Source organism: Nelumbo nucifera, chromosome 1 (genome assembly GCF_055504915.1).
Source record: "Nelumbo nucifera cultivar China Antique chromosome 1, China Antique-T2T, whole genome shotgun sequence".
Lineage (NCBI taxonomy): Eukaryota > Viridiplantae > Streptophyta > Magnoliopsida > Proteales > Nelumbonaceae > Nelumbo > Nelumbo nucifera.
In genome coordinates, this window is record NC_142649.1 from 70,153,804 (window position 1) to 70,180,513 (window position 26,710).

At 37.7% G+C, this 26,710-nt stretch overlaps 1 protein-coding gene across 3 annotated transcripts in view; it reads right to left on the minus strand.

Moving 5' to 3' along the window:
* Positions 1 to 26,319, minus strand: part of SPK1 (guanyl-nucleotide exchange factor) — an 80,617-nt gene extending 54,298 nt beyond the window's left edge. Inside the window, exons 1-15 of one of the 3 annotated variants that reach the window (XM_010280323.3) lie at positions 25,796 to 26,119; positions 25,674 to 25,717; positions 25,299 to 25,498; positions 22,860 to 22,946; positions 18,461 to 18,623; positions 17,435 to 17,562; positions 17,143 to 17,255; positions 16,936 to 16,991; positions 16,725 to 16,822; positions 16,409 to 16,546; positions 8,218 to 8,526; positions 5,531 to 5,824; positions 3,242 to 3,409; positions 2,971 to 3,162; positions 2,650 to 2,693 (exon numbers count right to left, since the gene is read on the minus strand). In XM_010280323.3, coding sequence (XP_010278625.1) covers positions 2,650 to 2,693; positions 2,971 to 3,162; positions 3,242 to 3,409; positions 5,531 to 5,824; positions 8,218 to 8,526; positions 16,409 to 16,546; positions 16,725 to 16,822; positions 16,936 to 16,991; positions 17,143 to 17,255; positions 17,435 to 17,562; positions 18,461 to 18,623; positions 22,860 to 22,943 — 1,787 coding nt within the window. In that variant the 5' untranslated portion in view covers positions 22,944 to 22,946; positions 25,299 to 25,498; positions 25,674 to 25,717; positions 25,796 to 26,119. Of the gene's footprint in view, positions 1 to 2,649; positions 2,694 to 2,970; positions 3,163 to 3,241; positions 3,410 to 5,530; positions 5,825 to 8,217; positions 8,527 to 16,408; positions 16,547 to 16,724; positions 16,823 to 16,935; positions 16,992 to 17,142; positions 17,256 to 17,434; positions 17,563 to 18,460; positions 18,624 to 22,859; positions 22,947 to 25,298; positions 25,718 to 25,795 lie in introns of all 3 variants that reach the window. The other 2 variants (XM_010280322.3, XM_088902660.1) reach the window with 2 other exon arrangements.
* Between the last annotated feature and the right edge of the window lie 391 nt (positions 26,320 to 26,710).

Here is a 26,710-nt window from a genome sequence, read left to right on the forward strand (position 1 = left end):
CGTGCAATAGTAAATGGGGTGACTAAGATGTTATGGGTAAAAAATATGCTTCTTGAGTTGGGGCTTCCTGTGATCAGCCCAAAGTAATTATATTGCGATAACAAAGCTACTATTAGTATTGTCAACAACCCTATTCTCCATGAAAAAACGAAGCATATTGAAATTGACAAGCACTGCATCAACGAGAAGTTGGAGACCGGAGATATTTGTACTCCTTACATTACCTCCTCGAATCAGTTAGCATATATTCTTACAAAAGGAGTCCCCACCTCTCTTCATATGGATCTTTTTAACAAGTTGGGAATGATTGATATTTATGACCCAACTTGAGGGGGAGTTTTGTAGTGTAGTTTGCTGGTTTCTATCCTGTTTCTTATGTTTTTACTAGCATCGGGAGTATTTGTGTGTTTTTCCTTTGTACTATGGTCACCCCATTATAAATAGTAAGTGGGGCTGCTGCCCAAACACTTTTGACAGCTCCAAATTCTTGTCTCTCTTCTCTTCCTCTCTTCATCTCTTCTAAGGAATCTAACACTGAAAACAGTATCAACTTCTCACACAATTAACCAACAAGAAAAAAGAAAAAGTTTCCATGAGTTCAGGTGCTTGTGGCAGCTGCAACATGTTTATAAGAGCCATGTTAGAAGTTTTTTGTAGTAGACAGCAGGCTATTCAAGTCTTTTCAAATAGCTCGCTTAAGTAGGGCATTTTGGTTACTTTGATTTGCATTAGAGAACATATAAATACAAAATGGCTAGTAGGTGGACATTTTTTCTCTCTCCAGTGATTGTTCTTTTCTTTCTTCCTCTATGTTCTCTCTTATTATGTTCAGTCTTCAAATTGATTTATGACATGAGCAGGATGGGCAATTGAGATTGAGGATGTTACCCATAGAATTAGAGCAGGATGGGCAAAACGGAAGGGGGAAACCAGAGTCTTATGTAATAGGCAAATACCACTTAGATTTAAAGGAAATTTCTATAAAATAGTTGTAAGGCCAGCTAGGCCGTATGGAGAAAAATGTTGAGCAGTCAATAAACATGGTGTCCAAAAAATGGGTAGCAGAAATGCATATGCAAGATGGATGGGTGAAAAAGTAAAGACTCTTGAGCTTCCTAGTCTTCATAGAATTCTGGAAATTCTGGATGGTGTTCTAGGACCCCTTAAACTCTGATGGTTAGATATGGACTCACTCTCCTTCAGGTTCCTTTACTTGTGCGTCCTTCCTTTAAGGTCTTTACTCAGCCCTCCATTCCAATGCAGCCATTTACTGTAAAAGAAATTTGGTGCAGATCAATTCCACATAAAATCAAAATTTTCCCTTGGGAAGTTTTCATAGGAAAGTTAACACTTGTGACTTGTGTCAAAAGAGGAGACCTTCCTATTGTTTATCTCCTCATTAGGGCATCCGATGGCAAAGCGAATGGTGAGATTTTCTATCACTTTCTAATCTCCTGTCCATTTGTTTCTTGTATTTGGATTTGGTTTTTTTCTTTATTTAGGTGCAAGTAGAATCCTCCAGCCAGTTAGTAAAATCTTTTTGCTCCCACACTTGAATACACAAATTCAAAATCCAACAGCCCCATGACGAAGTTTCGAGTATTTGAGAGGCACCTCTAAAACAGCACAACCCAAGGAAATGGCAGTCAATTTCCTAATCCCTCACCACATATTCTAAAAAGTAAATAAATGCAATAAACAATAACATATCCATGAAATGCAAGCAGAACACAATCGCGTTGCCCCTCCCCCACCATATATCTCCTTAAAATTCCATGATCATCTGCTTGACTTACTAATCCAAAAGCTTTCCAATAGCCTGATATGACCCAGAAACTTCACACACAGTTCTTAGACTCACAGCAGAGTTCACACACTCGAACATCAACAAAAGAAACTAGTATTCATTCAGCAGAAAACATTAACAGTTGGTCAGTTCTTCGAGAGACCGCCGGCTCTCCCAAACACTCACAATATTCTTCACTCAAAGAAAAACATACCACCCCCATCCCCCAAAGCCCCTTCTTATACTCTACTGATAGCATAACTGACTCCCTCTATAAATGCCCAGCTGGCCTAGTTATAAATGCCCAAAAACTCTTCTTATTCATAACTGACATAGCTATAAATGCCCCAAGACTCTCCTTATTCCCTCCAGCTATAATTGCCCTCATGTGATTAATTGTTCAATTATTTCCCCCCCCCCCCTTAGCTGATTGTTGACCTTTCCTCTTCCTGGCATTAATTGGGGCCTATCATAGCCATTAAAGTTTAAACGCAATAAGCTAATCCTTTACTTGCATTCTTTTATACAAATAGGTCATTCCCCATTCCAACCATTTTTTCCTTTATTCTATCAAATAGGCCACTATCATTTTTGTTTATTCTAAACTCTTCCACAAAATAGATTGCTTGATGAGGCAAGCACCACCTTTGCATCACTGGTCCCATTATATTAGGAGGTCCAGTCACCACGATTGCCTTAAATACATTGTACAGAAATAAACAACCAATTAAGTACTTAGTGCAAGTGCACAAAAGTAACTGGAGTTATCTAACCACTAGAAACAAATGTGGCAACACAGATAAAAGAACAAGAGAAAATTAAAAAAAAAAATGTGAAAAATCTTAGGTACAGAAAGGACATACTGAATATGTGCAGACAATGGGAGTGCAGCATAACCAACTATCACCTGCAAGTTCATTTGACATAATGAGCATTTTGTCAGTTTTAAACTATCATACAGGATTAGAAGTTTAAATTGCATAAATTTTCATATGCATAAGGTCTGTCATCAATATTTGCAAATCAACAAAAATATGAATGTGCAAAAACATATAGACAGCCCAGAACATATTCATGATGTAATCAAAATAACTGTGGCTTTCCAAGCTCAAATAGACAATGAAGCATGCTCCAGAATTCTATACTTGAAATGGACTTAGAAAATTTTTAACACAACAACTTACAGGTTTTGGAGCTTCAACTTTTGTTTGAAGATCAATATGAAAGAAAGTAAATAAAATATGATGTTGCGGTGCCAAAAGAGCAGGAAGACAGAGCTTAATTTCATCATGGTAACAGGCCACCCGAGCACCAACAGCTACTTGGGTATGAACCCACTTCTGAAGCGATAAACCTGGGCCTCTTGGATACATTGCCTAGTACAAAGAGTGTCAGCTAATGGCGTTAATAGATCTCTATTTAACTGTTTCTAAAATTTGACTAACAAACACGTACCTCAACAGGTTGCTTACGGATATCTGCATCATCTTTTCTCAATTCCACCCTTATAAATAAATTCCTTTTCCGACTCAAATTGACAGTCAATGGATACAAATAAAGACAATGAAGAAGCTCTGAAAATGGTTCACTTCTTGTCATAGTACGGAAGTCAAAAGCATGGAACTGTCAATGAACCAATATAGTTGATATTAACCAAAAAATTGAAACATAAGCCAATACGTGCAAGAATTCAAGAGAAATCATACCAAAGAATCAATAGACTTCTTGAATCATGATAAACTTGCAAAGTTATACATGGTGGAAAAAGTAGTAATTAAAAATTTTCTTGTATGAAGTTTCATTTGAATAACAGACTTCTTGAATCAAGACAATTTTAAACAGTTACACATGGTGGAACAAAGTAGTGATTTAAAATTTTTCCTGTTTGCAGTTTTATTTGAATCAGCAACCACTGAGCTTGAAAAAGCTTTTCATCATAGTTAGCAAAGTAGACCCTCTTTACCAAAACTGTAGAACCAACATAACAATGAAACTTCATGTTCTAAGATCTTGCCACACTATTTTATTTACATGTTAGACCCATTACGATACAAATGATTTGTATTATTTAGTTTATAATCTTATTGTAATTAATAAAATAATGGTATGTAAACTAAAAGAATAGGCTAAACCCCTTTTGTTAGGGTAACGTTAGTTATACAACCCAACTTGTAATTTTGCATGCATGGTTATATGGTTACCCCCCAGTACAACAGTTTCCTGTTCACCCCCTGTTTCACAATTGAATCAACCTATTGCTAATTTACAATACATTACAATTAACCACCATAAAGGAAAAAAACATGCATATCTTGTTTTAAACTGCTACACCAGATTTAAGTTCACTATGACATAAGTATCTTAAAGTCTAAAGAAAGTCTGGTGTGCTGATTATTTATGCATTTAAACCACTCTTAAATAACATCACTTCTTTCTGTTTTTGTTGATTTATTCCTTTCTCTCTATTACAAACTTTAGGTATTATTGGGAAACACAATCATGGTTGTTTCCACATATTCTCCAACAAAACACTCCCATCAGAGGTCAGCAAAACCTTATTCTAACTATATGTGGGTCGGGGCTACATTAATCCTGTTTATCCACTCCACGTGACTCTACCAAGGACCACAAACATTGTTCACCTTTCTTGGGTGGACAAAATCTCCACACTGGGAAGCAAAAGCAGAACCAATGTGGCAACTGCTCTATCTTGCAATGCCTCTGATGCTAGTTGCTTGGGGGAACCTCAGTCTAGTTCATTTCCTAGGAGTAATTTTTCACCTCCCTTTCCCAGGAAGCAGAGCAGAGCCAAGGTGGTAATTGCTATTGTGATGTCTGTGAACCACTGGTTCTGGTTGCTTCAGGGAACCTCACTCTATGTCATTTCCTAGGAGTAATTGGGATTCCACCTGAGGGGTCTCTTTGGCAGTTATGGTTGTTTACCCTTTTTATCAGTAACAAAGTATTCATTGATAATGAAAGAAATATACGTTCAAAGTGCATCATAAGATGGTAGATATAGCCACAGTTAACCACCATTACAAAAATTGTTGCTTACAAGTCCCCCCCCCCCCGAGAGACTAAGCCCGACAACAAGTGCTGTTTTTTGCTAACCCATCTGCTAGACTGTTGGCAGATCTAGGTATCCACATGATGCTAGTCCACAGTTCATTAATTATATCCCTGGCCATGCATCTGTACCCCCAAGTACCCACCTAATTTGTTCCCAACCACTCCATTACAACACAACCCATGAGTAAATCCAATAACTTTCAAGACCCATGAGGACAGCACTGAGCTCTGCTTGGTTAAAGCCCTAACCCCAAATAGGACCTGAATATATAGCTGTTATATTTCCACAATATCCAATTAATTATGCCTCCACTCCTGAGAACCCTGGGTTTCCAAGATTGCACCCATCAAAATTCAGCTTGAAATATGGGGAAGGTGGAGGGCTCCATTCAGCTGTAATCTGTGATCTAGCTCAAGAGGATTCAGCAACTATTTTCCAATTTATAGTTGTTTACCCTTTTGAGAGGCATGAAATTATATAGGTTGTATACATGGAGTAGGTGAGCTTGGAGCTCTGTTTTTCCTCTTTTTATCTTCTTCTATGCTTTTTTTTTACCACAGCATCCTTTTTATGAACCCCCTAGGCAATCAGAGAGAGAGAGAGAGAGAGAAGATAAATTATACCAAGCCCATTGAAAGAATATGAATGTTGAATGTGAGCTTAATACTTACATCATCAGCACTGAAATCAGGATTATTTCCAGTAACAACACTGGAACCATTTCTGCGCAATTCTTTACTCTCAAGGACATTCCATCTAGAATTGCCATTCCGAGCACCTTCAGAACCATTACTGAGGCATTTAGAGAATGCAGAATCAGCAAAACGGTCGCCAGCATCAATTGAATCGTTGGTCACGCTGCCACATTCTGAAATATTGTCCAGATCAAAATGGCCAGATTGTAGCTTTTCAATTTCCAACCTCAGAACACCTTTCACTGGCTTATGAACCTTCCGTTTAGGATCCTATCAAAGAAAATTTTTAGGGTGTTAAAGAACAACATAAGATATTAGATACCATTAGTTTTGGACTCTAGAACAAATAAGCAGAACAGAATTTTAAATTGAGCGAATTTCTTAAGGGATTATTTCAATTTCACTGAGTTCATAGTGCACTAAAAATACAAATCTCGGCCATGAGGCAATTCAATTCTCTATTCTATTTTTGAGAATAAAAAAACAAGTTAAACAGTTTCAGGATTTCCAAATGCCAAATATTTAAAAAAAAAAATTGTGCAAACTACATGATTCAAGAAGAGTTGGCTGGTTTTTTGGAGGGGAATTCGTCAAGTAGATAACTTGGAGGAGTTGGCTGTTGGCTTGTCAGGTGAATTATCTCCCAGTGAAATACCTAGGGCTTCCCCTTGGGGCAAAATGTACCTCCTCTTCTATTTGTGACCCAATAATTGAGCAGATGGAAAAGAAATTATCTTCCTGGATGGCAAAATATCTCTCTTCAGAGTGTAGAGTGACTCTTATAAAGAGTACTCTTTCAAACGTTCCTACTTATTTTCTCTCTTTATTTCCTTTCCCTTCTAAAATAGCCAAGAAATTAGAGACCTTGCAGAGAAGCTTCCTTTGGAGAAGCTGGGAAGAAGAAAAAAAAACCCATCTTGTTAATTGGGATCAAGTCTGCTTGCCAGTGGAGGAAGGTGGCTTGAGAATAAAGAAAATAAAGGTATTTAATACTGCTCTTCTGAGCAAATTGGCTATGGAGATTTGGGTCTGAGAAATTCTTGGTGGAGGATTCTAATAGCCACTAAATATGGTGTCGATTGGGGTAACTGGATCTCCTTGGACCCTCTACCCAGCTGGGGTTGCTCTCTCTGTGGAAAGGAATCATGAAGTCACTCACTGTTTTATTTTATCAAGAAGTCACTCCCTGTTTTCTCTGAGGGTTTGGGTTTCAAGATTAGCAGAGGTGATAGGCTGAGATTCGAGAAGTATCCATGGTGCTTGGATAGCCCTTTAGAGGTTTTCCCCCTCCTCTTTCAGTGTTCTCTGTTAACCAAGATGCCTCAGTAGCTGACTCCTGTGATATGACTGAGAGTTTCTTGTCCTGGAGCCCTCAGTTTAGATGAAACCTTTTTGACTGGGAATTGGATGAGATGTTGGGGTTGCTGCAGCTCTTACAGAGGCAAGCTATTTCTACAAACCTTGAGGATGAGTAGAGATGGAAGTGGAGTGGAAATGGCTGTTATTCAGTTAAACCCTTGGCATCTAACCTTAGCAAGGCAAACATTATTGGCTTCCCTAGCAAATAGGTCTGGAACCCAATGACTCCTTCTAAGTCAATTTTTTTGGTCTGGGTTTTGGTGCTGAATAAACACCTTTCTAAAGCCAATCTGGGTAGGCAAGGGATGCAGCTCCAAGATCTGAAGTGTGGTCTATGTGGGCTCCTTCCTGAGACTACTGATCACCTAAGCAATCATTGTTCTATCTCTGCTAAGGTTTGGGAGCATTTCCTCAAGGCTACTGGCATTTGCTGGGTCATGCCGGGTTCTGTCAAAGATTTAATATGTTGCTGGAAGCTGCCTAGTTTGAAGAAGAAAGGGAAGCTGATTTGGAAAACCATTCCTACAGCTGCTCTTGTGTCAATCTAGTCTGAAAGATGAGCTAGTCCAGAATGCTGGGAACAAATTGATCTCTTGGATATTTGTAATCAATGAGTTTAAGCACCACAATATGTTCCAGTTGATTAACTCTCATTCTTTGTGGAATTTGTAAGCTGGTTTTTTTTCCTGGTTAATCCTCATTCCTCTGTCTGCCGGGAAGTTGCTGTACTATTCTCCTCTTTCATCAATAAAATCTTTACATTACCTTTCAAAAAAAAATTTAAGGGGTGAGGTGTTGATGCAAATATGCAATGGAAAAATGTGTGATTCACAATCTTCACCATTAAATTACTGAAGAAATGTCCATCACCCATGTCATTACCACCAGAAAGAAAACAGGACTGAATACAGAGAAGAAAGCATAAGCTGTGCTCTGAATGCAAAATAATTTGAAGAAAGATATGGAAAAGGGGGAAAACAGAAAACAGAAGAGGAAAGGACAATGTCAGCTGGAAGACTCTTTCCTCAGTAGCTTTAACTTCTATGTCATATAGACATCAAGTTCAACTCAACAAAGCCCTGTCCCAACTATATGGGGTCGGCTACATTAATCCTGTTCCACCATTCTTCTATGCTCAGTGCCATGTCCATGTCTTGATGTATGAATTAAAAAATTAGATGGTTATCGTAAGCCACCACAGAAACTTAAAAAGGAATATAAAACCAAAAGATCGAGCCATATTTGATTCAATTTGGGAGAACACAGACATTAAAAACAATAAAAAAAGAAAACAATAGCCACACCTGAAGTGAGTCCTCAGTATAGCATTCTTTAACCTTATTTAGGTTTGAAATTTCGACAACACAGCTTTCACTTGAATATTGGGTTGGTTTCCCATCTAACATAATTCTTGTAACAGGTTCAGCACTCTCTTGGGAACTTGACACAGACATACTAGCGGCAAGGGGGCTGCTAGGAGAGGTAGCACCACCAGAAGATGCAGCAATGTGGTTATCAAACAGTGGAACCAAAGCCCAAGCAAAAGACTCTCTGTAAGGCATGATTCGGGACCACACTTGAAGCTTCTGCCTTTCTCTCTCAGTTAAATGGACCTGTTAAAGTAGAGAAATTGCAATAATTAGAAATTATAAAGGTATCCAATAGCAGGATCATAGAAGTAAATTTGATACATGCCAATAGCAACTGAAAAGGATCTGAATTTGCATGTTATAAAAGTAAATAATTAGTTTAACAAGACAAAAGTTGCATATCTCGTCATCTCATTGTATTTTTTCACTTAAATGCAACATTAAGATTTTATTTTTTTAAAGAAATACAAAGTCATATAAAACATATAAGCAAAAAATTAAAAAAAAAAATATTGCGATCAGAAAATTAAAAAAAAAAGGATTTTGCCAAACAAAAGTTAATAAGTCCATTCCCAGATGCAAGTCATATTCTAAACAAGATATCATGGAGCTATGGGTGACCCATTACACCACTCTTATCTCACGACCCAGATTTCACCAGCTCATCATCGTAGCATTCAAGTATCTTGTTATCCATCTCATATCAGGATCAAAGGTCTGGTGAGTTTGAAGATTAGGGAGGCCAGGAAAGCAATGGTTTTTCTGGAAGGCCTTGGAGTGATTTAATGGTTGCAGGACTTCGTTACGTGAGCAAGCTCTAAAGGAAAGCAAGAAAACTACAAGGAGTTTCACTTGGAAGCAAGAAAGAGGTATGTGCTGGAATGCAAAAAAGAATGCCAAATGTTCCTACATAGCATTACAGGAACACTTTGATAAAAGAAGGAAGCAGCTAGTTTGCTTCCCTGAAGGAAAAAAGGGTCAAGGATGGAAGGAAATTATAGGGGTGCTGAGAGATTGTGTGCTTCGACTGAAATCCAAACAAGCAGAGTTAATGACAAAGGCTAGAGAGCTGGAGAGAAAATCTAGATTAGAAGATATCTCTGAGCAGAGTTTGGTAATTGTGGGAAAGGGAAGAAGAAACTGTAAGTTAGTAGCCTCAGCTGGAAAGGAGGAGTGGGGAAGGAAGTATGTGGTTGAAACACCAAGCCCACCAAAAGACTGAAGAAGAATAGCACAAGTGATTCTGAGTGGAGAAGAATAGCACAAGTGATTCTGAGAGGGTTAAGACTGAAGAACTCGATTGTTATCACACCCTATGACAGATGCAAGGCAGTGCTTGATTTGGGTGATAGTGAAGTAGAAATCATGGCAAAAAAAATTTCAGTCAGAGGCAGGTTCCTTCACTGTTTCAAATACAAAAATTATTGATATTGAGGATAATGTAACTGTCTGGTTGCTTGGCCTTCCATTCAACCTTTGGAAGCTAGATATGTTGCAGTCCATAGATTCCATATGTGAGGCCAAGTTAGATGTTGTTTTTGTCTATGATCTTCACTCAGCTGCGATAAAGCTTGGTGGAGTAAAACCTTGTGACATTCCAAGAAGGATAGATTTACTGGTGGATGGACTTCCATGCCCGGTTTGGCTGGTGACCTCCATTGAAGCTCGGTTGTGAAAGGAAGGTCGCAGGGTAGAAGATGAGGAGACAGAGCAGGTCTGCTTGAGAGGACTGCAATACAGAGATTTTAGCATAAAATTGGCGAAGTCAAAAGTGGAAAACAAAAAAGAAAAGAAGCAAGTTGATGATTTTAGCACCTGGGGAAACAATGTTGAGCGGAGAAGATAGACATGTGGCAGTTGCTATGCCCAGGTGGTGACAGGAGAAATTAATGCAAGGCATGCGCAGGAAGTTCAAAAGATTACAAAAATGGAGCAAGGATTGAGAGAAAATCAGGGTTTGGACCGGAATGGGTTTGAGTCAGGTGGATCATCTGAACCGGGGTCAATCACGTGACTCTTTAAGCAGTCATGTCGCGGGGGAGGAACATTTAAAAGGTGACACAATTGAAACAAATGGGCTGGTCAACAGATTCAGTGGGCCTCATACTCTAAAAGAGGCTGGCCCAGTTCTTAACAAGACACACGCTGCTTTAAAAGGGCACGTGACCAAGCCTGTTGGGGCAACGATGGACGCTAAGTTTGGTCCATCATCATCCCCTTCGAACACCCTTCAACTCTCTGCAACAGGAAACAGCAATTCGGCAGCGATTTCATCTTGTTTTTGGGTCCCAAGCAAAGGAAAACAAGCCATTTCCCCAGAACGACGCAATCCAAAATACCAGAAGCCTCCTTCGCATGCTCAATCGAAGTCTTCTGAGGTTTCAAAAGCGGCAGGTTGTAGTGAAACTGAATTCATTAGAGTGGAGTTCTCGTCGGAGGAAGAGAACTGTTTAGACTCCGACACTGAGGATACAGTTAGTCTTGGAAGCGTAGATCAGCAGATGTTAATGGCCTTTCTTGAGGATGAAGGTTTCAACACCGAACAATTGTTTCTAGAAGATAAAAGCTCGAGCTCGATAGAAGGTATCCAAATAAAGCCCTCTCAGTACCCAGTTTCACCCAAGGAAGCGAAGTTCAATGAGTTGATTAAATGTTGCGAGTTAAAGGAACTTCCTTTGCTACAAGCTCACTTTAGATGGTCTAATTACCAGGAAACCCCAACTTGTTCAAAGCTAGACAGATTTCTTTTTAATGAAAATTGGGAAAGTCAATTGGAGGGATTTGGTAGCTAGAGCTTTACCCAGAGTTACTTCTGACCATTGCCCCATTGAGTTAGGACAGGAACCTTTTAGGCTCGGTCCTCGATCCTTCAGATTTGAAAACATGTAGCTAACACACCCTGACTTCGTGAAGAAGATTGAAGAATGGTGGAGGGAAGATATAAGTGGGGTGAGGTGGAAAAGGGTGAGATTCCACAAAAAAACTAAGAAGTTTGAGATCAAAATTAAAGGATTGCAATAAAGACCACTTTGGGAGATTAAAGGAATCAAAATCATCTTTGCTAACCCAGATAGAGGAGTTAGATGGGAAGGAGTCCCAAAGAGCCATGAACATGCAAAGTGAGAATTGAAGTTGAAGGGGGATCTAGAAGAGGTACTACTAAGGGAAGAAATTTCCAGGAGGCAAAAATCTAGATGCAAATGAATTAAGGAAGGTGATGGAAACACTAAATTCTTCCATCAGATGTCCAATGGGAGGAGGAGGAAAAACTTGGTGACTAAGCTTGAAGTGGATGAAGTGACTTATGAGTCTCAAGAGAAGATAGCCAATTGTTTTGTTGCCCACTTCAAATCTATTCTAAAGAGGCCTCTAGGTAATAGGGTGGAGTTGGAAGGTGTTATTTGGCAAAGACTTTCTGAGGAAAATAAAGGATAGTTGGAAAGGCCCTTTGAGGAGGATGAAATTAGACTTGTTATCTTTTCTATGGATAGATCTAAAGCCCCAGGGACGGATGGCTTTACCATGGCTTTCTTTCAAGATTGTTGGAATGTCATTAAGGATGATTTGCTCAAGGTCTTTACAAGCCGAGGAGTTAATGCTACTTTTTTAGCCCTAATTCCAAAAGATTTTAGACCTATCAGATTGGTGACTAGCATTTACAAGATTTTGGCCAAGGTCTTGTCATTAAGGATCAAAAAGGTGCTCCCCTCAATCCCCAGTCAAGCTCAAGGTGCTTTTGTTTAGGGGAGACAAATAATTGATCAAATTTTAATAGCAAATGAATGTGTGGAGGAAATGCGAAGATCAGGTAATCAAGGCTTTGTTTGTAAATTGGGTCTTGAAAAGGCCTATGATCTAGTAAACCAACGTTTCTTGTTAGAGGTGCTCAAGAAGTGCGGGTTTAGGAATAAATGGTGTAAATACTAAATAGATGAAGGGATACCTTTCCTCTTGTCATTTTTTTGTTCTAGTCAATGGGGTAGTTAATGATTTTTTACCCAGCCTGTAGGGTCCTAAGACAAGGTCATCCACTATCCCCTTTCTTATTCACTTTGCTTGCTGATGCTTTTAGTAGACTTTTATCAAATGCAAATAGGGTTGGGTTATTAAGAGGTTGGAGAATAGGTAGAGATACAATTCCGATAACCCACCTTCAGTTTGCAGACAACATTATCATTTTTGTGAGGGTTGTGATTTGGTGGAAGTAAGAAACTTGAAGAATCTAATTATCCTCTTTAAGAATGCCTCTAATTTGAAAATCAATTTTGAAAAGAGTTGTGTGGTTAGATTGAACTTGGATGAAGGGGTTTTGGAGTCTATCGCTGCCTGCTTAGATTGTTCCTATTCCAAGTGGCCTTTGACCTATTTAGGACTTCCCCTAGGTGCCAACCCAAAGGAAAGTCAGTTTTGGAACCCTGTAGTGGAAAAGTTTGGAAAAAAAATTGGCAACTTGGAGGAGGAACTACATTTCTTTAGGGGGTAGAGTGACCTTAATAAAAGCTACACTGGCTAATCTTTCAATTTATTTCCTGTCAGTCTTTAGGATACCTAAGCAAAGAGGATTCAAAAATTGATGAGGGACTTCCTGTGGGAGCCAAGGGAATGAAAAAAGGATCATTTGGTTAGTTGGGAAGTAGTGAGCTAAATCAAAAAAGAAGGGCGGCTAGGGCTAGGACAGATAGCTAGGAAGAACAAAGTTCTTCTAGGTAAGTGACTTTGGAGGTGGCCCTTGGAAAGAGAGAGGTTATGGCATGAGGTGGTGGCTAGCATTCATGGTTGTTCTGAGACTAGTTGGGATGCGGGGGTATCTCGACGGGCTTCACTCACAACCCCTTGGAAGGCTATTTCAGGCACCCTCCTTAATTTCCTCAAGTATGTAAGATATGATGTCTACTCTAGTAATTCTGTTATTTTCTAGGAAAATATTTGGATGGGCTCTCAACCTCTAAAAGATCGCTTTCCCTCCCGTTACACTATCTCCCTCTTTAAAAAGGAGTCTGTTTCAAGATTTCTTTCTCCCCCAGTTCTCCCTTTGTCTTTGAATTGGAATTTTGGGTTTCATAGAGGTTTAAGGGATGAGGAATCTGATTGTGTCTCTGAGATCTTGCTTCTTTTGGACTTTGTTTGTTTGGACCTCTCTAAACCAAATAGAAGAATGTGGACCCTAACTCCTAATGGCTCCTTTACTTACGCTTCTTATCTCGAGTCCCTTTATTCTGCCCCTCCCTCTTTAGAGTTCCCTATCAAAGAAATTTGGTCAAGGCCCATTCCCCCTAAAGTAGTTGTTTTCTGTTGGGAAGCTTTTTACGGTAAGATCAATACTATGGATAACCTACAAAAGAAGAGACCTTTTCCTTGTATTACTATATCCCAAACTGGTGTATTTTGTGTAAAAATGCATAATGAGGATCACCACCACTTGTTGTCATCTTGTGTTTTTGCTGCTAATATTTGGAATTGGGTCTTTATGTTGTTTGGGTGCAGGTGGACCTTGCCCTCTGAAGTAAACCTGCTTTTTGATCCACCTACTTTTGGGCAGCCAACTAAGAGAGGGAAACTAATGTGGAAGTGTATCAGAGCAGCCATTTTGTAGACTATCTGGGAGGAAAGGAATTTTAGAATATTCCAAGAAAAGGAAAGAAGCATTGGTGAAGCAAAGAAGTGCATTATGACAAGAACAACTCATTGGCTAAAAACTTTAGATCTGTTCAGAGGTTATCTTTCGATGATCTCTGGAAAAGTTGGGCAGAGGTGGCCTCCATAGCCCTCTAAAAGAATATACTACAGATAGAGTGGAAACCTCCTACAGAGGGTGTGGTAAAGCTAAACTTTCATGGTAGCATCTAGGCAATCCAGGGCCTTCGGGAATAGGAGGGAACTTAAGAAATAAGGATAGAAACATCCTATCCCTATTATCAGGACCAGTGGGAGTTGGAGATTCAACAAGGGCTGAGATACTGGCTGCGGTGCAAGGAATACATGCTGCAAACCAACTAGGAGTGGAAAATCTGATAGTTGAGGGAGATTCTAAGGTGGTAGTAAGTTGGTTGTCGAATCCAGAAACAGTTCGATGGGGCTACATGGATCTTCTTAAGAAAGTTAATTGGCTCACAAGGAATATGTCAATCACCTATCAGTGGGTCAGAAGATCAGCAAATGCCGTGGCAGATTCTTTGGCAAAACAAAGGAGTCCCAAGGGTTAAGTTATTTTCTACCACTCTATGATTGTATTCAGTTAAGTTTGGTTTATGCTCTCACCTCTAAGGGGAGGTAACATCTCGTGCTTCCTCTTTGGGTGAATGTACATTCCTTTTCTTATTAAAACAATCATTTTTCACTTATAAAAAAAAAAACACTCTGACAGTGGATTTATCAAATTCAACTTGATGGTTATGTTTTCGGTAATATTGGGTGTCGAGCATTTCTTGTATTTTTGTAAACCAAGAAGGGGCCATTCTCTTGAGACTCCTAGATCCAGTGCAAGAAGGTAATTCACTAAGGGATGAACTGCTTACTCCTCTTCAAGGATAAAAGTTGGCTTTTTCTTCAGGCTAGACTGAGTTAATGGCAGAACATTGGTTGGGTTTACATGCTTGTGGATGAGCATCTAGCCCTTAGGTTTCTTACAAGAGAGCTTAGAGTATTAGCTACTAGCTTGAATAGTTTGTTTGGGTGGATTCTCAGGTCAGCTAATGCCTTGGCTGATTTTCTTACAAGAGGGTGGGTTCCCATGTACATGAGGATCATAGCTGCAACAAGCCAATTTTTGCTGCAATGTGATTTGTATTGTTAATGATTTTGGTCAGCAATAAGCAATTTGTACATCTTGTTCCTAGCTGTTGGAATGTATCAGCATATCTCTGTTTCTTATCTACTGATAAATAAAAAACTCTTTAGATCATTGTTATTGGTCAGAAAAGAACATGAAAAAGATGTCCCAATTTAGAAAACATTATATAAGTGTGGAGTTGCATTAAGTAAGGATGTTCTATAATTGCAAAGAACAAGATGTGTATAAACCACCACCACCACACCAAAAAGGAAAATTAATATTTCTTAGAGAGAAAAGGATAACTTTCATTAAAAACAGATAATGTACATGAGGAGATGTACAAAAATCACCAAGGATTTACAAAGGCATTGAGAATCACTATGAAAAAAAATCCCTCCTCACCCCAGAGGAATCTCTAAGAATCCATCTAAAATGACAAAAAACCGAGGACAACAGGTCTTTGATTTCATTAAAGATGAAGCTGAATCTCCATGGACCATCTTCTAAATCCTTCATACAGCTGGTAACCATTTTAGAATCTCCTTTCACCACCAGATCAGTTAAATTCAGATTAACTGCAGCTCTCAAACCCACAAGCAAGGCATGAACTTATGCTTCTGGCCTTCTGCTGAGTCTGTTATACCAATCAATCCACTGAACACCCAGAGCAGCTCACCGTTACCTTTAATAATTTGACCCCCTATCCCAGCCTGTTCCCTATGGCTCAAAACACATATGCAGCTGCCATCAAATTGAAGAATGACATGCACCAGAGGTCTGGGGGACTAGGGGGCGGCCAAGAATTAATAATATTTAATATAGGCAATGTGACACATTTAGAGGCTGTTTTGTATCGGTGGTGTTTAACCAATAAACATTTTATACGAAGTTGCCTCAAAAAACAAGAAAAAAAATTGCCTTTATACATTTTCTTACAACTCAGCACCACTAGGTGCCATTAGGAACCACATGCATCAAACAGTAAAAAATTGCCCATAGATCTGAAAGAATGTCATTTTTGGCATTTTTCTGATAAACAGCTCTCACGTAATCAGAGAGAAACATTTATCACTTAAACGGCTCAACCAAACAATAAATGGGTCATTTTTCTGTAAAATGCCTATTTGGCGCTGAGCTGGAACCATTGCTCCAAAAAACGCCATCCATACCAAACACCATCTAAGTCTGGAGAATGAATATTAATTTTTCAAGAGATCAAAAACATGCTTACATGATTGTAAAATGAGAAAACAACTAAAATAAAGAACAAGAAAAAAGAAACAGAAAACAGAAATGAAGTGCAAGATAGTCTAGAGATGGCACAAAGCAGAGCAGAAACATCCTTTAACTTACTGGTTCTTTGCGTGAATATACAGAAGGAGTAACCCCTCCTTCTTCTGTTGCTGGCCTCTCTAGCTGTATCAGCAGGCAAACTGCTGGTGATGGAGCATCTAAAGAGAAAACACCGTGTCGCTCAGAAGAAAGTCTATCCTGGCAAGTGAAAACAAACAACAAAAAATTAACTTTTCTTAACCATCTAAAACAAACTAAGACATCATAGCAACAAATTACTCCATACCAGAACCCTAAAAAGCACAAACAGTTGAAGGAGTCAAGACTCTTAAGAAGCAAAATAAAATAAATACTATCAATAATCTTCCAAGCTTACATCCTGTATGTCTGTTGGTAGCACACGAAAATAGAAATCCTCCGACAGTTTCTCTCTTCTCTCTCTATTATACAAGCAAATTGTACCATAAAATGGCTCTACAAGACAGACAGATTTAGATAATATATCATTAGAAGAGTAAAGCAGCAAGCAAAAGTCAGTAAAACCAAGGAGGGACAACAGAAAGATCATTTTAAGGACTAAAACTTACCAACAAGCCCAGCCTGAAATGATAATGACAAAAGTTTCACAGAGATCTTCAATCCACTGGGACAAAGAAAGCAGCACATTTAAATACCTCAAAACAAGGTGTTTCTATAAAAACACGAGAAAAAAATTGAGCCTGGCCACCACAAAATTTGACACTATTTGCAAGATACTCATGAAAAAAATTTTATTCTGAAATATACAGTTAAACCTTTTATACTGCATTGGATGACTTTCTGGAGTCCTTTGCCCAAATATTTTTGACCTCTCATTTTCCCAATCAAAAGCTGGCTCATAAGCAGGCAATGGAGATTCACCAAAATGCTGGAAATACATTTTTCAAGAAGAAAAAGAACAAAATCCATGTCAAGTTTATGTTGTAATGAGTAGAACAATCACTATATCCCAAAATCCAAAAAGGTAAAGAATAAGGAATGAAAACAAAATTAGCCATTTTGTGCATAAGGGTCTCATTTATTGATATTTGGTGCTGTGGTGCATACCTTCAAAACCTTTGAGTACAGCATGTTAGTTGAGCCAATATCTGAGGATTGCCTTCCTGAGGTGCTAGGAGCATCATCATCAGTAGCATCTTCAGCCTTGGAATGCCTTACATTGGCAAGACGCATCTCTGCAGCCAGATCGAAAGGAACAGAAAAAAAGTTGACAAGTCACAAGAGGAAAACATGAACTCCTCTCTGGCAACTAGCACAAAAGAGTAACATTTCCATTAACCATTCAGAAAGTAGCCACAAGCAAATCAGTCTGGACTCCAACAATACAGGTTAAACTTCTGTCCAGAAACCCCTTGAGATATGACCAGCCAAGGGCAGGAGTTTATCGTGGTCTATTGGTCAAACTGAATCTCTTCACAGACAATTTTTTTTATCAATAACAGGAAGATTTTATTAAGTTAGCAATAAATATAGATTTACAATCCAGGCAATAACACAGCCCTGCCCAGTCAATTACATCACAGCCCAAAACAACTAAATCTCTTCACAGATAAATTAAGGCTTACAAGTTGTGTAAATATAATATATATATATAATTATATATATATATATTTGGAAAAAGATTTCATAATCAGATCAAGTATAGAAGCCTGACCAAACAACTACTCTATTTCTGCCACAAGGATAGATAATGTAGACTATCCAAATTGCCCACTGAGTAAAGAACCCTCTAGATAGACCACATGCTTAATCCCCCAGTCTACCCATATATCCACCTTGTATTGGTGACTTGCCCAATTAATATAAGCTAACAGAGTTTTTGAGAAGTAATACAAGCCACCAAAGTATATTTTTTTTAGCATAACAAACGTTGCATATATAAGAAAGGGATTATTTTAGAGATATGGCACTTTTTGGGGGACAAAAAGTTTACCACATGGAAGATTCCTAGGTCATTTAGAAGCTTCCCAAAGCAACTCAACTAGCAAACCTATTCCCTATAATGTACATTGAGCAGTAAAAACAGTCCCTAGAGAAACATATTAGCTATTTAGTTCTCATCAAACTACTCACCCGTTTCTACATCAGTATCAGGCCCTTCAAATAGCTGATTTTGAAACAAAATAGGAGATATGCTTTCATAGTGCCCATACTTGTTTTCATCCTTTACCCAATCTGCCTTATAGCATTGAACCAGTTCATTGAGATGCGGCCACTGCTCCAAATTTTCATTGAGCTGACAGAAAAACAAAACGTAAATGGCATTTACATGGAGAAGAGAAAAGTGTTTCTTTTGCTTACGCAGAGTAACAAGCATTTCCACATAACATGATGAAATTTCATGAATCTATTTGACTTGAGATACTAGCAATGGACTATTGAGTGTTACCAAAGATGTTGGACAATAGATGTGCCAAGACATATAGCTGGTTACCCACCGGCTGTGTGTGTGTGCAGATATGTGTATGTCACATGCAAGAAGAGACACCGGAAGCAAGAAAGCTCAAAAGCAATACCAGATCATCACAATTTAATTACAAATTGCCCTCCCTCCCACCATTCCAACAGTGCCCCTCCCTTCAGAAGAAGCACTCCATATTCATATTTTCATTAATAGAAAATTTTAGATACATGAAACATTCCATCTCTAGTGCTGAGAGGAAGAACCAATATGGTACAAAGAACAACCCTTCACTGCAACTCACTGACGATTTTATACATCACACTCCATGGCAAGTCCATCCTCCACTAGGAACAGAATCTCCAATTCTTTTTAATCATTAACAGAGAAGTTTTTTTTCCTTTTTTGGATAGGTAATCTGAAGGGTTTCATCAACAGAAACAAAAATACTACATATATATAACAGTACTCGCCAATTAAGGGTGAGGCTGTGTTTTTCCTCTCTTTGGCTGATTGTACACTCTATTAAGAGTGAGGCTAAACCTCACGCCTCCCTCAGGGATGCTTGTAACAGTTCTATCTTTTGATTTAATAAAATAATCTTTCAATTATCAAAAACAATAACAATAACAACAGTACTTTCCAATTGGAGTACAACCCATAGTAAAACAAATGGAGCCACACACTCCATCTCAGCAAAAGCATAGCCAAAACACAGGATCAAACCCACAGAACTGAAGGCTCAGTTGCACCTGCTCTGTCCCCAACTCATGCCCCTACTAACCTCTGACCAACTAACCTGACTATTCAGATACCAAAAAAAAAGAAAGTTTCCATCACCCTTACTCTAGCCTTCTGACTGTCATCCCAAAAGGGCCAGAGTACAGCTTTTTCTCGATCACCCTCCCCCATGCAATTGTTCTCTCCAATCCCCCTCATGTTAATTCATCAGCTGAAGGGTTAGGACCTTGATGGTTATCCAATCCATCCAATCACCATTGCTGAATCCCACTTGATCTCCAAACTGTAGGCCAAATATTCTTATACTTTTTTCATCAATATAAATTATGCATATCTTATTTTTTTGGTATTTAATGCAACACATTAATAACTCTCAAAGGTGGGAATAGCAGGACTCCCAAATCTTCTTATACTGCTCAGTCAGCTTCCACATTTTTGCAAACTTTTTCACTTGTAATTAACTTCAACTGGTGCTGTCCAAAATCAGTGGTCGAGCTACTTCAAGGGCAAAAAGGTGAAAGGTTTAAAAAAGGCAGGATCTTGTGGAGCATCATTACTTTAGCAGTAATTACAACTTGGAGAGAGAAATTTCTTGAAAGCAAGATCTCTACAGAGGAGAGGGTGACTAGGAAGGCAGTAGGAAAGGTGATTTACATATAACTCATGTACAGTGACCTGATTTTGGCAGATAACAATAAACTTTTTTGGATAAATAATACAATAATTTACCATTATCAAAACAATTATCAAAAAAAAAACTACCATTATCAAAAGATTGATCAAAACAATTACCATTATCAAAAGAAATTACACATAACCCAGCTGCCCCCATATCCTTCCATCCATTTCATCCCTTTTCAGATCCCTAATTAAAGTATTCTAAATCCCAATTGCCATCAAAAGTTGTCATGATTATGTACTTTTATCAATTCTACCCCTTCCATACCATTAATTCCCACAAATTTACAATAGTTTTACTTATTTTCGCATCAATGTGGCTTTTTCCCTAAATTTCCCCACTAGTCCTGCATTAATTTGTCCCTTTTTACTCCATGGCAAACACATGTGGGTCTTAAAGTACTCTATTGTATACCTCATTTTCATCATCACCATCATCTAAGCCTTGTCCCAACTATATGGGGTCAGCTAATATGAACCCTGTTTTGCCATTCTAGTCTGTTCAGTGCCATGTCCATCATCAAATTATGGGCACTTAAATCATTTCTTACTGCTTCTACCCAAGTCCCTTTCAATCTACCACTAGCTCTTCTAGCCCCTTCAACTTGTAACAGATCACTTCTTCTAATGAGTGATGTAGATGATCTTCTATGCATGTGACCAAACCACCTGTATCTAGTTTCTCTCATTTTATCACCTATTGGAGCTACTCCTATGTTCCTTCTTTTTTTTTTTTTTTTGATAGATTACTCCTATTTTCCTTTTGATTCTGGTTTTACTACTCATCCAATCATACGCATTTCTGCCAGTCATTTTTTGGACATGTTGTTTTGATCATTAAAAACATCACAATAGCAATCACCAAGGTTCAAAGTATCGGAAAGACAATTTTAAGAGATGTATCGGGATACGCCTTGGATGCGCATGCGTATCGGAGAAAAACTAAGATACGCTTGGAAACACTATAAATACTTTAATAAATCATAAAAATACATCAACAACACTAAATATAAGACCTCAATGAGGTGTATATACATTAAATTAATATATTTTAATGGTTTTATGAAGAAATATATTGTAGCTAATTATTATTTCATCAAAAATCCTATGCCTAACTATAATTTATAAATTATAATTCTTAAGTTTTAATGTTTTATGGGATGGGAAAAACCCAACTCTCCTATCCAACCATAAAACATGCATTGACACAACTTCTATGTGAAAATATAATTAATAATTATTTATTATTTAAATAATTATGATTTATTATTCATTTCCAAAAATTATAAAAATAAATAAACATTATATAATATATTCAAAAAATAGTTATTAAAGAAGAAATTTCAATTGCTTTGTGGATATGATAGATCATCCATAGAATTATAATATATTCAATCATTGTGATCAAATGATAAAATATAATTAATTATTTATTCATTTTTTAATTCTAAAAATATAAAAATAAAAAAAATATTAAAGAAATTTCAATTGGTCTGTGGATATGATAAATCATCCATTGAATTATAATATATTCAATTGTTGTGATCAAATGATAAAATATAATTAATTATTATTTATTTTTTAATTCTAAAAATATAAAAAATCAAAAAATTATATTAAAGAATAAATTTCAATTGCTCTATGGATATTATAGATAAATCCATAGATCTAAAACATATTTAGTCTTTATAGGCAAAGATAAAATTACATTTTCAAATTTTTTGTTAATTTATATTTCCCCAAATATCTTCATGAAATTTCCATAAATCTACTAATAACACAAAAAAAGTGTGATTTTGAATGTAAGAAATGTAGATCAACATAAATTTAAGCATTCAAGAGAAAAAAGAAATCACAAGATATTATAAAAAATTGAAAAATTTACCAATTTTGCCATATTTTTTCAAAATTTGAAAAATCTTTAAAAAAATAACGATTCACACTTGTTTCTTGCAAAATTTTGCAAATCTAGCACTCTAGGAATGAATTTTGGAGTTTTAGAGTCATTTGGGGGTGAAAGAAGGCTTATTTCGGGGAAAAGAAGCTCGCTTTCCCCCTTTATTTTTTTTTTTACTCTTTGGCCGTATCTTTTTTGTCGATATGCTACCGATACGCCCCAATACGGGTCCAATAAGCATGAAAAAAGACGAAATGTCCGATTTCCATGCATATCCCGTATCTATTTTTCATAGATACAATACGATACGCCCTGTATCGGGCATATTGTAGCGAAATTTTAAACCTTGGCAATAACAATAATAGTTACAAAAACCTTGCATTTGGTGCTGACTTTTGATTGACTTTGGACTTATTTATTGATGGTGTTTAGCAGGTTATTTTTCTCTAAATTGGACCAAAAACTTTTTTTAGGTTAAATCTCTTCATCTGTTGTTCTTTTGTTTTGTTTAATAAAGTTATGCTTTATTACCAAAACAAATTTAATATGACAGCAACCAAAAAGAAAAAAAAAATATAACCTCCTAAACACATGAAAAAAGGAGGAGAAATAATGGCAACAAGATCTTCTCAAACGTGCAACTTCTGATTACAGAAATTTTAAAACTTTATCAAGTCCACCACAATAATCATTCCTTTTTTTTTCCTTTAACAGTCATGACTTCATTATTATTTGATTGGAAATAGGAAACATACCAGTGGATCTAACTCTGGACAAGAATCAAATAGTTGGTGTGGTATTCTTCTAAACCGATGTCCACCAGATGGTGATTCTTCCATTGCCTGAAACCACAATCAGAGATGATTAAGTACATATAATATACAAATATGGAATCACTGGCAAACACTGTCCAACCAGAATTACCAAAGAAAAAATTAACTAAGAAGCAAATAGAAATGGAAAGAAACAGGTCGTTCTATCCAACCAGGACTGGATTCTAGTACATTCTCCCACCCTGTATTCCACTCCAAAAATGAGAAGTCAAAAGGTTTTTTTATGCCTATCCACACAGAACATCCATAGGATGAAGTAACCAGGTCAGGATCCTGAGATCATGTATGGACCAATAGATCGCAGCAGTTGATCACTAATGAAGAACCCATATCAGAATCAATCCTCCGAGGCTCTGAAAGCATGCCAATGTAACCAAAAAAACAAGTTTCTCCACCAAAGCTAATCTTGCAATTTTTGCATAATTATAACTTTGGTCAGTTTATTTTTAAGAGTTACTTTCTAGTGTGTTGATGTCATAGGAATAGAGAGAATTAGAGAAAATGTCTTAAAGGGTCAAAGACTAAAAGCCGCCTAAAGAGTAAGTAGAGAACATTTGGAATTTTGAGTAGTTAAAGTTTTAGGTTCCTCATTTTTCTTTCTGCCAAATTTTCAGGGGACAACTTGTCTATTTTCTTGACTTTGGTGCCATTGGATAGCTTCCTTCAGTTACCTATTCAACTCAGCCTTAACCACAACTATTTTGAATCAGCTACACGAATCCTGTCAGGTCATTTTGCACCATTAAGAGCCACATTTTCTGTCAAATCAAAATTCTTTAGATCATTTCTTACCAGTTCAGAGTCTTCAGACAACATTTTCATTGGTCATACCTTGCTCTTTTCAAGCCTTCTATAGTTCTACTTACACCAAATCAACCCTTCTCACCAGTGAAGTCATTAGTCATCTATGCACATTATCAAACAATCTCAACAACTGAGGACCTGGTCTAAAGTCCTGGAGAAAAACCATCAAAACCAACCCAATTTCCACCCAGGTTCAAACTATGTTTCTCAGTAAGTTTCAAGTGTGTTAATAAGATATAGAAAAGTACAAATAAAGCTTTAAAATAACTTTGTTGTTGATTAGGACAACTAGTTGTCATTTGCCTTGTCAATGTAGTTAATGGACAATTGTCCAGGTGACTAAATCATGGGTATTGATTGACTAGTTAGTGATGCATCAGCATGGGCCCTAACTGACAAGTCAGGAACTAGAGATTTGATTTTCTTTATCAGTTTGATGATTCTTCGATAACAATGTATACACTACAAAGAATGAAAGTGTTACCAGGACACCTCAAGAACACAACCATGCGAAAACTTTATACTTGGCACAACACTTCTTGTGACGTCTTGATAATGCTCCAACTGAAGTTAGCAAAAAACTTTCACTAATGACTTGTCAAAAATTTTATCTTCTTATTTTCCTATGCCTTCATTTTGGTTTTTTTTTGTATAACTTGTATTTTTTCCATGTCCCTATTCCATGATTTTCAAAGGTTGACATGACGGATGCTGGCCCATGGACACCTGGGTACTTTGGCAGCAGTTTCATGCACCAATACAATAGTGGATTGCAGTGTCCCCATTGTAGAATGCATGCTCCTCCTACACAACCCTATGATCCCTCTAAAACACATCTGTTTCCATTGTTGAACTCAAAAATCTAAAGTCCTTTAGATGAGCAAAAGAACTCCACACAACAAACATTCACATTGCAGAACCGTACCTTTAAAGTCATTCTCCCCAAGTTCCCTCAACCCTCTAGTCCTCTACCCAAGCAAAGATTTTTAACTTGTTCAAACATAACTTCTAAGGTACATAGTGGCAGACAACAAACTAGATCCACTAGGTAGACAATACCTAAACCAATAATCCTAGCTAACAAATAAATGATAAACAAGTTCAAACACCGAATCCTTTAGTCTATCGGATTCAGCCATCAAATGTCCAATATCACTAAAACAAAGTAAAAGAACAAAAGAAAAATAGCAGCACGTTTGCATTGTAAGTAAAACTTCTTCAGCACCAATCCCCTGCATTATGCATCCCCAAAGGAAAGATAGAAAAATAGTGACAAAGTATAAGGGGTATGAGCTACATTTCCAAAAGCAAGCAACAAAATAAACCGTTGCAACAACCTTTAATGAAGATATAGCAAGGGACACCACACCGTTTGTTTGGTAGCAGAACAGGGAAGTGCAGATACACTAATGCTCCCTCCAAAGCAAAACACCAGAAGCCAGCGTTCTAGGTGGAAGTTTGGAACTGAAGCTGGAAGCTCCCTTTCTGCCCCCTACACTCTGAGGTTTTGATTTCGAACTAAAATGTACCGAAGTAGAAGAAGAAGATGGATAGTACCTCAAGCACAGGAGATGGTTCAGAAACGAAATGAGTTCAGCAACGCTGTAGCAGTCGAATTTTCACAACTAAATGGCTTGAGATCAAAGCGTGGTGGTCGGATTCTCAGTCACAAAGTCAACATTGAGCCACCTACTCTCCTACTCCAGATCTGCGGTCTACTAAGCTCCATTGCACTCGCCGTTCCTCTAGGAGCTCAACTATAGGATTTAGTCAAGGGAGGATCCATAAATCAGACGGTATCGTTGAATAAGTTGTCAATTCAGGCTACAACCACCAATGGTTATGGCATGTCATGAAGACAAATTGATACTTCCTGGCATGATTTGCACATAGAATGAACTCAAAATTAGGGTTTTAAGGGATCTCTTGCACCTTTATTTTAAGTGATCTATCACATTTCGTTCTCAGAGTAGGATCTGACACAGAGCAGGTCTGAACGTCAGATTTCATCATGCAGATCAAAAACCCTATGAATCTCAAAGAAAAATACATACAGCGAATCGTCTGAACCAGATCTGTCCGAATCTTAGCTCCGTTGCCCTCGCCAGACCGGGGTCGACCGTTGGACGTTATCGCCGCCGCTTCTAGGGTAAGAACCGAGGTAGCAACGGCTCTCTAGAAGGGGAGTGAAGAGAAAGGAGGGTAAAATAACTGTTTATCACCTCCAGCGAGACAAATTAACATTGCTTTTCGCGACGCAAATTTACCACTAACCAGTTAACCAGCGACCCTTTTTTCTTTTGGCGCTCAAACTAAGTGTAACCAGTGCGAGCAGCAGCAGGCAGCAGAGAGCCACAGACCCTGCTGATGTTAAGAATGTCCTTATTCGTGTGTTTTATTAATTATTTAAGGTAATTTTTTATACATTCTCATTTCTTTTGTAAATCTTCATTTTCAGGATTTTTTACGTAGCTGAGATGCCTAGCCTCCTGGTCTTGGTGCTATTCAATCTAGCCACATTAGCGGACAGAAACCTTGTTCATGCAATTGAGATTTGAGAAATGCTCTCTCAAACTCCGAGCCCCAGAGGTGTTTGACGGATGCTTTTTACTGTGAATCAGAAAAATCCAATCCTTCAATTAAGCCTCATTTTTTGTTAAAATGTGTCTGGTCGAGATTTTTGCTTATTAGGCGTTTGGTCTTTAAAGTTTAAAGTGGTTTGTTTTTTATATTGATAAATTTTGTTTTTATTGGAGATGTGACATCTCAGAAAAGTACTTATGCTTTCTACTTTTTTGTTTTTAACGTGAAGCAAGTTGGCAAGGCATTGCTGCAACGCCCTCCTTGTGTAGATGCGTTAAAAACTTAAAATGGTGATTCAAGTTCATCCTCCCGCTCAATGTCATAACTCATAAGAGAACCATTGAATCACCGTTTCTGCATGAATCAGTATTACCAAGCATGTTTTT